Below are 15902 nucleotides of genomic sequence, written 5' to 3'. Positions count from 1 at the left end.
GGAAGTTTTCAATTTGCTTTCAGGGTCCAAACTTTTATAATTCGCTAAATTCTGACATAACTAGTTCTCCCTCCTCCGCTTCGTTTAAAAGAAAGCTTAAAGAATTTCTTCTCTCTAGGTATTAACTTCTGTAAGGCTGTAATTCTTAACTAACTTACTTAATGTGTGTGTGTGCGTGTGTGCGTGTACGTTTGCGCGGTCAAAGTTAATTACCATAAGTCCATTATGTAATTCTAATATAAGATTAGTTATTTTAAGTGAGGAAGCCTGACTTGTTATAAGCCTCGTGGTTTCTTTCAGGTATTCTCGCCATTTATTTTCTTTCCTCAATTTTCTTCATTTTTTCCCATCTGTAAATGTTGTGTATATCAGTCCGACAAGGTTATCAAATTTGATAACCACGTGACGTCACAACTTGGCCCCAGCCCAGAGCTCGGTGAGTTTTCGGAGAGCGTTCAATTGTTTCGGTACTTTTTCGGTTGTGTTCGCGTTGCATACCCAGGATTCCAGGCGTGAACATCGATAGAACAATAAACTTCAAGGCCCTGCAAAAATGGCGACCATCGGGAAAGAATTATGCGAGATCTTCACTTGCGATTTGAAGAGGTGGTACGAAATGACAGTCCCTTTCAGGTATGTTTATTGTCTTTGCCATCAATTTTAAAGTAGTTGTAGATTTTTGTGGTACACGAAGAAAACAATGTCTTGATCTTCATTAATATATCTTTCGATTCAACACTTATTTGTCGGAGGGCATGAAGAATTGTAAGAGGGTACTACGATATTTTGATTTGCGGTCTGATTCCGCTACTGACCGCCATTGTTAATTACTCTTACTTCTAGGATGACAAGAAATGAAGGCAGCATTATGGATTTCCATCGAGAGAAAATAGCTACTTAACTTTGGAAACAGGGATCCTTTTTAACATATAATGCGAGCTGCCCTCGGTGGACGAAATACCGGAGGAATTGTCGAGCATTGTCTTGATGTCCAAGAGCGCCATGAAAGCTTGTACCTTGAGAGATGTTGCTGGCAAGCAAATAGGCCGAGTACAATACTTTCTTAATAGAGAGAAAAAGGAGCTCATGAACTGTGGGAAAGTCTAGTAATGAAGGATAGGATTTCAAAATTAAGTTATCCATGAACGATTTTGATAAACAACTCAGTCGAAAACTATCGAACGCTTTGTTCCGGAAATGCCTCCTTGGCGATTACATGTTTTTGTCTTGTTCAGTATCGTCACTAATATGACCGGATACGAACGGAAATAATTCGTATTTTTCTAGGTAGTACATTTAAGCTTACAGTTACATCACTGTGATATTTTTATTTCTGTTCTCGTCGCCAGCCAGCCGACAGTAACCACAGAGAGTGATTTTAGAGCTCGGTGATGAAGGTGACATGCCGGATGTTGAGGTATGCCTTCACAGTACGATTTTCCCAAAATGTAATTATTCTTTACAAATTTATGCTTGGTGTTTTAATCTCGTTTAATGCCAGACTCATAACAGTTCGAGCTTTGAGCCACAGCAAACAACCTCAATACGCCCTTTCAAGAACAATTTAAACGGGACTTGCCCGTTGCACTTCTATCGCAGTACGTCGCTTCAATTATCTAGGAGAGATCGAAGCGACTCTACACACGTCGCTGCTCAATCGAATCATCGCCTCCTGCACTTACGAAATCCCTGGTACAAGAAAGAAACAAAATTTATTTGAAGTCCCATTTTTAAAGTTAGTTATAACGCAAAATTTCTTCATTCGTACAGATTGACGAAGGACAAGAAGGAGAGTAGCGAGGCAACAAGAAGTTCAAATCATGTTAATGTTTATGCAATAAACAAACATCTTTGATGGAAGTCATTTTCTTGGGATTGGTGTTTTTTTTTTGATCGGCTATCGCTCAGGAATTCTGTGCTTCAGCCAAAGCCGCTCGAGGTTTCCTCGGTCCACCACGACGCTATGAGGCTTTTGATAGATATCAAAATGAGCTTTGTCGGTTAATTATGGATTAAGATTGTACCGCATTTTCCTGATGTCAGGCCAAAATTCCTACTCTAAACCTTTCCTTGTGTACAATTCACTGTGCGACCGAAATCGAATGTTGAATTAGAACCCTATCAAAATCATGTTTTCATATTGAAATGGCCACCATATTGAAAGAAGATGGTTGCTATGATAACATGTCACGTGAACTGTAACTTGCGGTTTGATTGGCTAATAGTTTGTTTTGGTATTTGATAACTGTGCCGGAGTGTATATGGCAAAATAAATATTGTTCTGTATTGTATTGTATTGTTTCTTGATAAAATCCTAAAATTTGTTGAACAAAACTGATTTGTAAGTCCTCACGGTATACTTACCTATAAATTGAAGCAGCTTTTTATTCATTTATTTATTTATTTTCATTACGAAAACTTCGAGGAACTGTTGTTTAGCAATAGTTCGGCAAACTAGGCTCCCCGCTAAAGGGCACTTAAATGTTCTCGGTAGTTGACAGAAAAGCCCAACAATAGCGAATCAGAAAAATGGCGATGACCTTGAGAGGACATCGCGGTTAGGTACACAATTGCGCGGTAAGGTGGGTTTTTGACGATGAACTCCCTTACATGCTGACCTCAACAAAGGCAACAACAACAACAAAAAACGAAAGGCAGGGTTGAAAGTGTATTGACTCGTGACATCTTGAACTCAGACTTAGTTTCGAAAACCGCTAAACCGAATATCGATCGGAAGGCGGAGTCGCTAAAATCACAGGGGGTACGCAGATGAAAAAATAGCTTAAAAATAGTTTTAGAGCAATATTAACTGAGACTTGACACTTGTTTGTCACTCTGAGTATCTGAAAATGGTGAACAAAATGGAGTCAAGCCTTATTTTTCTGGTAGGTAAGACAATATGATTTAAAAATTTAAAATTTACTGAACTAGATATGCTATTCTTTTTGATGTAAAGTTTGAAAAATTTTTACGAAATATTGTAGGACATTTTGGGTGAGTATGCTGTATCAACATTTTCTCAATCCTTCCCCGTTGCCCTCTGTAAGACAGGAATTGGTTCATGTTTTCTCCGGATTCAAAAGAGATAAAATTTCGTGAAAAGCACGCTCTCCTTAAGAGAAACGAGGTTCTCTTTCAATTGAAGCCAAATTGAAATAACACACGTTCGTGCTTCGGAGCCGATGTATTTGCATTTAGGATGAGTGGCCGGGATTTTACTTCTTCCTTACGATATGGACCCAGTTGTTCGAAAGCCGATCAACGCTAATCCGTCCACGATTAAAAGTTAAGCGAGGTATTCATCTCGCTCATTACAATGGTTTTGGAAAGCTAATTTTAAGCTAATGTTAAAGAATCTTACAAGTCTAAGTAAAAAATTGTGGGACAAAAATCTTTGGAAGAATCTTAAATGATTAGTAATTAAACTCGAATCAAAGGTCACGTTAATCCAGGGTTAGTTTAATCGGGCTTTGAACAACTGGGCCATGAATTCGTAGTCCATCACGGACAGATGACACTGCCTTGATGAACCAACAATTTGTCAGAGTATTAAGGTAACAACAAGAGAGGAATATTTATATATCCAAAAACGATGGCTCTAGGAATTCAGGATATTGTGCAGAGAGAATTCATATCTCAGTCATGTGCGTTTCTGATATTGAGCTTGGATTTAGTACAATCATATATAAAAATCTTATTCCGGTTTGAAAGCAAGATGACTCTCACCATCAAACGTATTTCTAAACTGCGTTACGAATCAGTCTGATTTATGGTGTTGCCCCCCCCCCCCCCCCCTCCCAAGTCCAATAGTCTCCCTCTCCTCTCCAAAAAAAAAAAAAAAAAAAAAAAAAAAAAAGAAACAAAACAACAACAACAATAATGACAATGGGAAACAAACAAATTCACGGTTTTGTGGAGAACGTGAAGACAAGGCGGCTTTCGTTCGTTCGCGAATTATTCCACGTAAAGTCAATCCATGTCGTCTCTTGCCATCACAGCTGGCTAGTACAAATCTGCCCTTACCTGGGAGGGGTATGGCTGGTTTGTTGTTACTCAAAGGTTTTACGTGGAACCCCCCTGTAGGGCAAATCTTACGTATACTACTCGTGCCTAAGGTTGATCGTGGCAGTTTGTCATAACATTCCAGCGACACGGCTTGACCGCAGCAAAAATGGCCACAGGTCACATATGCATAATATTTGCTGAATTTGCATACCAACAATTACTTTGGAAAAGGATGAGAGTTTGAATGGTATTTCTTACACAGGCAATTTGAGCAATAAATAATACAAATTACTAAATGAAGTAAACAAGAAAAAAATCTTGTGTTGTTTTCTATCACCAAACGGCTTCAAAATTGTTGCATAATGGAGTTCGTGAGAGACCACATTGAGCCTTAGAAAAATTCAGGCTTGAACGGGACTCGCACCCATGACCTCTGCGATGCCGGTGCAGTGCTCTACCAACTGAGCTATCAAGCCAACTGGGAGCTGGTCAAATTGTGAGTTCGTAATATAATCGTACAAGTGAAGAGATGAAAGTGAATTAAATGAAATTCATACATTTGAAATGTGGGTGATAGAATTACAAATAAGTGAATGACAATCGCATGTAGTAATGTATGCAGCTTGTGCAGTTGCAAAAAAGAAAGCCTGAGAAAACATTCAGCCAAATGCATTCAAATGTTTTAATTTCATTTATTTAATTTACTTTCATCTCATCACCTCATGATCAGCTCCTAGTTTGCTTGATAGCGCCAGCTTAATTGGTACTGCACCGGTATCGTAGAGGTCACGATTCAAATCCGCTCAAGACTGGATTTTTTTGATCAGTTTTCTTTTTACAACTGCGGTGGTCACCCACTTATTCATTCTTCCACCCGCACACACTTTAAATGGTTAAACGTCATATATTTCACTCTCAAAGTAATTGATTTTCAGAAAAATTTTATGCTTGGGTGATCTATGGAATGGCGCCGGATTTGAATTTAACATGGTTTTCAACGACGGCCACTGTCTAGAAAAAAATAATAATTGGCAAGGTTCGAAAACTTGAAGTTAAATTTGACCGAGAAGCGATGAAACAGAAAAGCGCAGTCACCAGGTGTGACGAACTCTGTCAGACTTTATTGTAATTATTTGTGTTGTAAGTTTTCGAGGGAAAATTGTCTAATTTTCGATGGAATTTCAACTTCATACAAACTCTTATACTACGCTTTTGCTACCTGCGTTCAAATACCGCATGACGCAGCTAAAAAGAGAAGTTGATCTCCTTGTTTCTTGGCTTACTTTCACTCCAATCAAAGCTGTTAGACCATTTCCTCATTATGAACCTGAATATGAAAGCGAGGCTAAGTGCATTGCTTTTCATCTGAAATTTAGCTTTTTTTGTATCTGAATGAAAACTAATTTTCATAATAAAAACTTTGCATTTAGCTTCGCTTTCATAATGAGGTTCAAAGCAACTAGGAAATGATCTAGGAAATAATCCTGATTCTGGCCAAACTAAGAGCACTTTCAATTTGTTAGAACTGGCTGGCCAGACCGGTCAGTTCGCAAACGGACTGTAACGATTTGAAGGAAAAGTTTTATCCTAGTCCGTCGAATAATTTCCTCAAAATAGCGCCTACGATTTTCGGAGTGATCATCTTTCAAGATTTTGCAGTACCATCCCTTCGAAATAACGCATTCGATTAAATTAACAGACTGGCAGGTGTCCCAGGCCAGTTCTCAAAGTCTCAAATAAGTCTCATTTCACTGCTCTCCCTAGTGACTGTTCGGTAGATTTACCATTCCAATTTTGTCCTCCTTAGACATCCATTAACCCAAAATTCAGTTATAGTCTTTGCCGATGAACTTATCGTTGAATGACAGCGCTGTGAGGTGAAAATCATGAGACCGTACGTCATGATCAACTGCCTGTTCCCCGGGAAAAAACAACATAGAAAAATGCCCTATTAATGCCCGTGTTGGAAGCATGCATGGGCACTACGAAAAATTTAAACGTTTTGTAGGGGAAACGTTTTCTAAATTTATGCGCATAAGAAATCGAGAGGAACCCCAAGCGAACTATATTGCCGTGTACTAAAAGAGACGTTTGTTTTGTTTACTTGCTTGTTTACTGTGATGAGTTTTGGCTTCAGTGTTGTTAGTGTGACTCGTCCACTGGTGTACAGTTGAATCGGCTGGGCTCCTTAACTTTATTCGATGTACAAAATTGATGGATAAATAATGCGAACACAACACCAGCAGGAAATAGAGTCAAGCGCTGTTGAAACATTATATGTCTGAAGCGATTATCATTTATTTAACAAGCTTCCACCTTGTAATTGGTGGAAACGCAGAATCTCGTGTTGCGGAAATATATTATTCCCAAACGATAACCTTTTATTATCGCATGCCGGAATTATAGAAATTTTTGGCGTTGGAATAAAGCGAAGAAGCGAACCAACGGTGAAAGAATATAGTATATTTATGGAAAGCAACAGAAGCCAAACAAAAGCATTCGTTTCTTTTTGATCTCCTACCGACGCAGCAACGCAGTTTCTTTAGAAACTAACGTTCTATTCTATTTGACAATGTACTTGACAACCTAGGGAAAAGATGTTCTCTGTTGAGCAAACGATTCTTTCCCTAAAGAGTTTCACAGCCTTTAGTTACATTTAAAAATACGTTTCGTTATTATTACAATTATTATTCAGTTTACTGGCGCGGGATAGTACAGAAGGGACTCGAGGCTTCTGTTAAATTTTCCACGTACAGCTGCGAAGCGGGTGCTGGGGAGCAGACCGAGCGCTCTGCGATCTCCATTGGTTTTTTTTTCTTTCGTTCTTCCATACTTTTTCTTTTTCTTTTTTTTTCCCGCTCGTGCGATCGACGATCTAATGACTGAAGAGACGCCGAAGACGGTGTATGATAAGATCAGCTAGATTTTGGTTCACAGGTGTCCGTTTTAAATGGTAATTCGACTACTTCTGCCAAAAGAACGGAAGCACAGACAAAACCCACATTGTATCAACCAGAATAACCAGTTGGCAGTTAGAAATATTTGGTATTTTAATTCATTTGATTCAAAAGACGTAAGCATTGCTAGTGAAATAAGATCTAAATATTGACTTTACTTAACCTTTAACACATGAAGTTATTATATTGGTTAATCCAGTGTTCACCTGTGAGTACTCCATTTCAACTTTAAGTCTAACGTATTGTCTAGCTACACTCTCCGTGGAAAAAAAGTGTTGGTCCTTTTTCATACAGGTTGAAGGTTTAAATAGATGAAAATGAAAAGCAAATTTTTTTAATCAAACCAGCTGCGGTGGATAGTGGATTCCGTTTTCCCAATTACGGAACGAGCTTGGACGCCGTTTGCTAAATTTTCAGAGGAAGCTATTTAACTTAAATGAACAACATGTGATACCTTTGTTTGTATGCGGTCTGTTCGCTTCCTGTGAAGTAAACTACTGATCGTAAAAATTAAGGTTCTTTTCCCCCGTAATATCAACTCAAAAAAAATTAGCGAATGAACGAAGATACGAAAGAAGACAAGAAGTAAACTAATACAATTGCAAGTTGTAAATATGGCAATATACCGTATACTATAAATTAACTGGAAAACGTGGGTGTGCGCTTGTCTGTTTTATTTCAAAATAGGGCTGGAACGTAATTTTTAGAAATCCTATGAAGTTATGATTACAAGTGCACCTGTAGAAACTCACTCAATTTCAGCTACGCTGTAGCAAATTTAAAGCTAACGTACGAAACGCTGCCTGCTGAAGATAATGCACATTTATGGGACAAACAAACTAAAAGTGCATACATTCAGGTGCATATAGCCAGATGTCCATTTGAGAAGACGCTTTTAGTAATTAAGGAGTGCATGAAGAGAAGATAGGTTTTCTTTCATTGACCCTGAAAAAGAATCTAAAATTTTTCTTTTGTTTGGATATATGTTGAAGCCTTTATTCATGCATAGTAACGCTTTAAAACTTCGCGAGGGAGTGTTTTGAAATAACGGACGCGTCAGGCCTCGAGTTACCCGTTGAGATGCATATAAACAACAGCACTGTCATAATCATGAAAATTATCTTGATCGTCCTATGTAAACAAGATGTGCCGCGTCTATAAAACTAAGACATGAGCTTATTATATGTCGTGTAATTAGAGAATAAAACCAATTTCACAACACTACACGGTATACCTCCCACACTGAAACTTGTTCAGCGTTTAGATACTAAGATTATTATTACTTTTTTTAATGACGCTCCACCTCCACCCACTGAGAAATAATTAAACAGAAATTTTAGTCGAACCATTTTTATAGAAAAGTGAGGTTCATCTCTGTGCTAATTTCTAATTTGAATCCAATGCAGGTGCGGGAACATTTTGTCCTATTCGGTGTGGCCATGGGGAAGGAGGGATATTCCTAAAAAATCGGAATGATTCTCGGTTTTCGAAACGGCTGAGACACTCCAGTAAAGGAAGAAAGAACGAAAATTATTTCCTGCTTTTTATGTTCCTTTTCAATCGCGTTAAAAGCTTAAACTTCGATTCGATTAAATTGTAGGATTCACAGTAAACTACAAGCTCTCGTACATGTATGTGAATGGAGAGGCAGACGGGAAACGTGAGATATGACCACGTGACCATGTTTATCCTATATTTGCCGTTTGCTGTTTTCAGTTTATCTGTCAAATCGAGTATTTTTGCGTTAGCATCAAAAGCCAGAATTAGTTTGCACTCTTTATTTCAAGAAAGCATAGACGCGAATCTGACGGCCCATACTTCGGACCGGAGAGGAACTGATCTGCAGCTTATTGAGTCATCATTAGCCTGCCAGAACAGCCTCCATAATGAAACTATGACGCCAGCAAAATTGGTCAAGGTAACGATGGGTGCAGCCGGACTCAATTTGTTTAGACAAATCGCTTGTTAATTCACAAGCAGAGCAAAACATCAAGTTGGGGAAGACAACGTGATAAATCAAGCGTACCTATAGCTTCTACCGATAAGTTCATCCAACCCATTTGAAATGTCAGTGATGTAGGTGGATAAAGATTGACAGTAACTTGTAATTTTCGTCTGTTTAAAGCTGGATGGATGTTTAATCATTTTTAAATGTCAAAATATGACCTTGCATTTACGTAAAGGCGTAAAATTATTTTGAGAAACGACAGGAACACCTTTTTAACTTCCCGTCATTTGAAGGTATAAATTCAAAATTTTTCTATGGCTCAAGAAGTTCGAGTGCTGCTTGTGTTTTGAGCTTCAAAGTCGTTCGTAAGTCAACCAGCAGACGGAGCGACAATGAACGCAAAAGTTTTTAAGGTAATATTTTCAATAGCTACATACTTTTTAATTAACATAAATTAGAAACAAGGCTGATGTCTTCATTCGTTTCATAGATAACATATATTTCCAGCTAACAATACGCTACGTACCAAACTTGTTTTTTTTTTCCTTTTTAATTTTTTTTTGTGAAAACGTTGGTTCTAACGTATTATTCTGTCTGCTCATTCACAGCCTGGTGCTTTTTCAGTTCTGACAATTCTACTGCTCGTGATTCCAGTCTCGCGTGGTAGACACTCCAAAGAATTCGGACCCAGTGAAGCAGACGTTGATGAGATTGCCGTTGAAGATTACTCCCTCCCAAGTTTCAGTGAAATGAAGCGCCAAAAAAGTGCTGAGACGGAAGCCTTCCTAACTTCTACAGAGCTGAATAAGAGGAGAGGCGGCTGTGGAAGATTTCCTATTAAGAAAGTATGCAGTTCCTTGTCAGAATCGAGAGTATTTAAAACTTTGTGTCCCGAACAGAGAGAAAGAGTATGTAAATTAATCGACGACAAGAGATGTGCTTGTTCCCCCGGCAAGTGTGAATATTGTCTGTATGCCTCAAGAAAATGAAGATGGAAACATCTGGACCGAAGCTAACGAGACGACTTATTTCAAATGTAAAATGACCAGCTACTGATCATGAGTTTTCATGTTCAGAAGATCATAAAAGAATAAATAAAGGTTTATACCCTTGCGATTGAAGTTGATTGTATTTTTTTCTTGTCCGGAGAAAAGTAAGCTCAAATGAGCGCCAGTGATTCAGATTTTGTTTAGGTTGCACATGTATGAACTGAGCTGAAGGAAAAGATGGCAAACTATAGCCGGAAAGGTTTCAGTTTCGCTTCTCGCTATTTTGTCCTAAGTCAGTGTAGTGTTGAACCCGGTGAACACTCCCATATAAAAGTATTGGGGGCGATTGTTAAAAATTTTGAAAAGAATCGCTAAATGGTACCAAAATTCTGTTTTGCGGGCGGGATCCGATCAAATTTTTACCCCTAAGAGGTACCAACTCTAAAACAATATACTAAGTGACAGCTGACTGACATTTACTTCCTCCCACCTCTCGTATTTTTCGGCACAAATGACCCTAAAAGATGTCGTCATACCTCTAGCGTGAATCATTTAAGAGTTTAGCACCCTGAGGTGTACCAAACCACGAATTCTAACCCCTCGACGATCGCCTCCGGTCACTTATATATGGGATTCTACCCTCCCCACCTCCCCTGGGAGTAAACCCTCAAATGGCAGCTGTAGTTTACCAGCTGTAAGTGCTTTACAGTGCGAATTATCACCGGGACTGGTCGTAAAGGTTTCGACAAATTTGAACGGGATTTCCTAGAAAACGTATCACTGTATCGTGTGGGTGAAACGGCAGCTTGTTTTCAAGTGTGATTTTGAAGTCGCAACCTTGCGCGATAAAAATTGACGTTAAGTCCAATAAATTAAAGTTGTATCAAAACTCGCATACACTCAGTGCTGAAAAAAAGGGACGTGGTCTCTGGGAACAAGATTGGCTCTCCCATTATTAAACGTCCCCAACCACACATGCGTTATCGAGACAAAGATTAAAACATGCGATTTAAAAGCAACAGAACGATGTTTAACGTCTTATCTCTAACTGAAGTTTAATCTGAAGGAACCTTACGCTCGCTGAAATAGTTTCGCTCTAAAATTGATTTTCTCTCAGAGCTCAGTGGCTAACGCGACTGACAACGTAATCATTTAAGATAGTGTGGGACGTTGTTCTGCACGCGTCGACATTTTCAGTTTGTAATTCTGCCAGACGGACGGAATGTTAGACAATTCATACAGTGCCGAGATAACCACTGTCGGTACAATAGCCTAAGAGGCGCCTGGCGCCGAGTTGGCTATAATCATCTCATATCCAGCAAGCGCGAGTGGAATAATTGTTTTATTAAAAAACAATCAAGAAATGTTCCTAGATCTTTCTCGAGAGTGCTACATGATTTTAAGGTGAATTTTTCCGAAGAAAACTGTGCATTTTTTCACCACTAAATCGGAATGTCATGATGCTTCCACTATTAAGGCCTTCGGAACAGATATCCACCGAAATGAGCTGTTGAGTGCCTCCGAATCGTCCTGCCAAACACAACTGTCCGTGAAGCGGGGTTTGAATCTGAATTTCCCTCGCGTGTTAAAACTCTTTGTTTTAGCCTAAATCGTTTTTGACCAAACACGGTCAAAAACGATCAACTATAACAATACCTATTGTTCGCGAATTTGAGCCGCTTTTCTTGATACGAGCTCTCCCTTTGTTGCTAAACCTAGCAGCTGACCAAAAGGAACGCAGTTTCTGGGAACGAGAATGGCTCTCACATTGAACGTCACGTACACATGCTTTATCGAGACAAAGATTAAAACATGTAAATTTAAAAGCAACAGAATGATGTTTAATGTCTTATCTATGACTGAAGTTCAGTGCCCAACGAGACTGACAACGCAATTATTACCGCATTGTTGCGGCAATGATTACTGTAGCTCTCCCATGGTGCTAAATCTAGCAGCGTTCTTTTTGTTTTAAAGGCTAACATGCGTAGTGTCTCGAAAAATGCAACAGACTCCACTGGCAGCCCTATGGCAGCGAAACCTTGGACTCTGTATCCCAAACAGGAAAAGCAATTATACACGTTGCACTTGAAAAATCTGAGGCGCATCCTTTGTATCACCTGGCAAAACGAAGTTGATCACCAACCTGGATGTTACATTCAGAAGCCTTCTAGTTTCCAAGAAGACTTGAAGGATTACATTTCTTATTGCTGAAGACAAGAGGTTTGAAAGAGAGCGCAGCATGAAACAGGATAAACCAACGAATGCGTATTTTTCAATATGTTCTAAACATGGGTGGGATACAGTTTGTCGTATATTTTAATTTAACCCAGTTTATTTTGACGCTTTTACCACAGTCATTGCCTGTAGGTGACCATGACGATGACCCCTCACTGTAAGCAAACCTTCAAATAAAAGTGTTAATTTAAACTTATCTCACTAAATGGTCGGGGTTTCGGGACGTCAACAAGCGAAGAGCTATATTCTCGTAGATATAAAGTAGACAAAGACAAATTACTTTTTAATTTTTAATATTCTCTTGCCTAACTTTACATATAGTATATAATACATTGTTTACAATTTAAGGACGGTGCCTACTATTGTTACTGCGCATACGTTCTGCGCATCGCGAGATACTCGGGTTTCCTATGGGTGGTGCCTACTAATACATGAATATTTTAGCAAGGTTTAAAACTATACGGAGAAAGCAGAACTTACCAAATGCCTTTGGTATCTCAAAAGAAAATCTGGGGTAACCATGCATTTTTCAGAGAAAATTAAGCTTCGATTTAGGAAAAAATCCTATACATTGCTTTACATTTTGGCGCTTTTTAGAGATATTCTTGCTTAATTATCTCTGAAAAATACGTGGTGACCCCCAAATTTCTTTTTGGATTCCAATAGGCCTTGCTAAGATCTGCTTTTCCCGCATAGTCATAAACCACACAAAAATACTTCGGTATTAGTAGGCACCGTCCTTAACTAAGATACGTACATCACACAAATAACAAAGTTGGCTGTGGATGCAAACAAAAAAATATATATGTACAATTATATGATCGAGGGAAATGTTATTCAGTTAAAATAACAGCTACGTGAGGTAACTGAGTCTTGACATTAATACCAGAGAATCGCAATGCAAATTTCTAAATAAAATTATATCTAAGGATAAGTAAAATTCTTTATAAAATAGTTTTAGATTAATCGCTTCTAGCCAAAAAAATCCCTCTAGTATCTATTTATATACTGTGAAATATCTAACATCTACTGGCTTTGAGGGTTTTATCAATTAACCTTAAATGCCACATACATAGCCTTTGACTTCTTAATGAAAAGCTTTCTATTGTTAAATTAAATTAGAATTATTTTTAGGCAAGTATATAGATAGTGCAAGTGATCTTACAATGGCATAACCTCAGGGGAAAATCTTCACTTTCAAATCTGAAAGCTAAGATTTAAAGTATAAAAAGAAACAATCCAGGAATAGTTATACTTTTTATGCCTCTTCGATTCACGCTAATATTAGTTACACAATATACAGACTGCGTCCACGACGGTTTCCCAATGCACCCATCCTGAATGGAAACACTAAAGCTAGATTAACACAATATTAATATGCTGGCAGATCGTGTAATCTAAGGTGTTTTTTTTATTATTGTTTTTTTGTGTTTTCATTCGACCTACCTCTGAAGAGAATTTTAAGGAAACAACCTGCTAAAGTTAACAAGAAAGGTAAAAAGGTAGAAAGGTGTCGGTACATCGTTACGTCTTGATTCTACTTTAAAACACCATTGACACGATTTGTCGGACAGAGAATGAGTTCGTCATAAACAAACTCTGGTTGAGACGACACCTCTCTTTCAAACGTCGACCCGAATCACCGGAATTAATGACGCACTAGTCTTTAAACAATAGAACTGCTAAAAATATCTGAGATCGAGGGAATAGTCTGCTCACTGGATCCTTACGACTCTATCCGTCTTTCTTAAAGTCGACCAGACTTGCCGGAAGATATACATGTTACGCCGTGGGAGAGCATAACGCTTGTGAAGGAGAGTAGAAAATGTTGGTTGACGGGGTTTTTTTTCTTCTTCTCCTCCTTTTTCTTCCTCGGCCTAACTTTCTAGTCGACTTCAAGAAAGCTGGACTGTTATCATCTGTCAACATGTTGTACTAAACCTTGGTTCTTGTCCAAGAACCTTCCAGTAAGGATTTTTAGGTAATAAGCTCACTTCCTATGAGAAAGGCTCATTACTTTCACGATTGTAATTGAAGACCCTTGCTGCAACCCTTCTCACTTAAACACTTTAACTAGCTTTTCTTCCCACGTATTTTTGTCAGTTGACTTTGTGAAGTCGATATAGCTTCTATGTCTCAGTTGATCCGGAAGTTCCCTATTACTAAAATCGTTGAGTTTAATGACAATTACACTGTCATCTTTTTCTTTTGTAAGCCTATAAAGAGCCATATCTAATTCTTCTGAACAAAAGCTGCTTTGCAAAAAATGTTTTGACACGACGGCAACAACTTTCCGGCTGTTGTAAACACTATTTGACATGTTTGTTGTATACGCTACTCCAGGGATAAAATGTTTGTAGTGAATACAATAATTGATGTTGTGCTTCTCAAGAGTTGGCACCAGTTCTTCAGTAACCCAAGTGCTGTCAACAGTACTGTATATAATGAATACATCGAATTCGTAACCTGAAAAAAAAAAAAAAAAAAAAAAGAAAAGAAAAAAAAAGCAATTTCGCTTGATCAAATGGAGGTGATATTGTTGTATGAAAAAAAAAAATTCTTATCAATTTTTCTTTCCTGCGATTAAGACATATAAAAGCGTCAAATTTTACTTCCGGTTGAGTACAATACCGCGAAAGACGGTAGACTTGGGATAGTAGCTGTGACATCAACGGGTTTCGACAAAACGCTGACCCTCGGGTCAGCTGACCCTCTACTGACCCCCAACTGATCCCCTAACTGACCCCCTCAAAAAATCACAGCGAAAAACAACAAAAAAAAAAAAAACAAAAAAAAAAAAAATGTGAAATTAAAGTTATAAAGTTTACCTGCAAGATAAAACAGCGCAAATGACGAGTGAGTTACCACTCGATTTAACGTTTGACTGTTGACTGTTGTCACGAAACAACGTCTGGAAACAATTCCCACGGTAAAATACAGGAGCGTTCGGCTCAATACAGGTGTCCTAGAGGAGAGACCCTGTGAACGAGGCTGATCCAAGGCGAGAGTTGGGGGCTTGCTCTTTAATTCTGACGACACAAATACAGGAAGCGTTTAATTTTACAGCCCTCATTTTCCTGCTTTTTTTAGGGAACTAAGTCGTCTCACTGCTGCGAATGGAAATCGAGAGAGAGAGCCCTGAGCATGCAAGGCTGCTGTTAACCGTTTCTTACTTTAAATTTTCCTGTTATTTCGCGTTTACACATTTGTGGTCAAATGACGCATAAACTAAAAGTGTTAGAAATGGCTTATAACAAAAACCTCACAAAATTACCCGACGCATTTTCCTGAAATCATGTGTTCCAGCTGGTCTATAATCCCTTTTTCGTAACGACGGATTGTTTGACCTTGCTGTACTTTTGTCCGACTGCCACAGTTCGCCTGGCCTCCTTGTAATGCAATTAAGAAACGAAAACAATTCGCTCCTGTCAGAGAATTGACTTTCGAACATGTTTCGATCATCGGTTTTTGAAGCTTACTGAAGTTTTTTTAAAAGTTACCTAGTGGAACTGGGATTTTTTTTTTTTTCGAACAGACGCTCGATTCTTTGTTTGATAAATTCAAAAATCTTCTGTCTAGCGGCCATTTTGGCAACTTGAATGGTTGTCAACTTCATGATGATGAAGCCCTTTCAAACTATTTTGGTCACAACGAGAACTGGGTGCATCGGAACGTTGGTTTATGGTGAGAAACAGGTGTATCCGTTCCTCATGATTTGTGTTGCATTCCGTCATCTTGGAAATTTCAGGTTGGTTTATAACTTTAATT

At 38.5% G+C, this 15902-nt stretch overlaps 2 protein-coding genes across 5 annotated transcripts in view; one reads left to right on the top strand and one right to left on the bottom strand.

The window, feature by feature from the left end:
• Positions 1 to 8674: 8674 nt before the first annotated feature.
• LOC146478971 (uncharacterized) lies at positions 8675 to 10031 on the top strand. 2 transcript variants are annotated; one of them, XM_085111142.1, is made up of 2 exons: positions 8675 to 8880; positions 9519 to 10031. In XM_085111142.1, the coding sequence occupies exons 1-2, from the start codon at positions 8857 to 8859 to the stop codon at positions 9897 to 9899; spliced, it is 405 nt and encodes a 134-aa protein (XP_084967268.1). In that variant the 5' UTR covers positions 8675 to 8856; the 3' UTR covers positions 9900 to 10031. The 2 variants fall into 2 exon arrangements, with proteins under 2 accessions (XP_084967268.1, XP_084967269.1); XM_085111143.1 differs by lacking the exon at positions 8675 to 8880 and adding an exon at positions 9048 to 9323.
• A 2379-nt stretch (positions 10032 to 12410) lies between these two features.
• Positions 12411 to 15902, bottom strand: part of LOC146478967 (uncharacterized) — a 63900-nt gene continuing 60408 nt past the window's right edge. For all 3 annotated transcript variants that reach the window (XM_085111258.1, XM_085111257.1, XM_085111256.1), the window contains exons 12-13: positions 12892 to 14600; positions 12411 to 12490 (exon numbers count right to left, since the gene is read on the bottom strand). In XM_085111258.1, the coding sequence (XP_084967384.1) occupies positions 14191 to 14600 (410 nt within the window). In that variant the 3' untranslated portion in view covers positions 12411 to 12490; positions 12892 to 14190. The remainder of the gene's footprint in view (positions 12491 to 12891; positions 14601 to 15902) is intronic.

This window comes from Pavona decussata, unplaced genomic scaffold (assembly GCF_977016875.1).
Source record: "Pavona decussata unplaced genomic scaffold, jaPavDecu1.1 SCAFFOLD_61, whole genome shotgun sequence".
NCBI lineage: Eukaryota > Metazoa > Cnidaria > Anthozoa > Scleractinia > Agariciidae > Pavona > Pavona decussata.
This window is presented reverse-complemented; position numbering and strand designations above follow the sequence as displayed.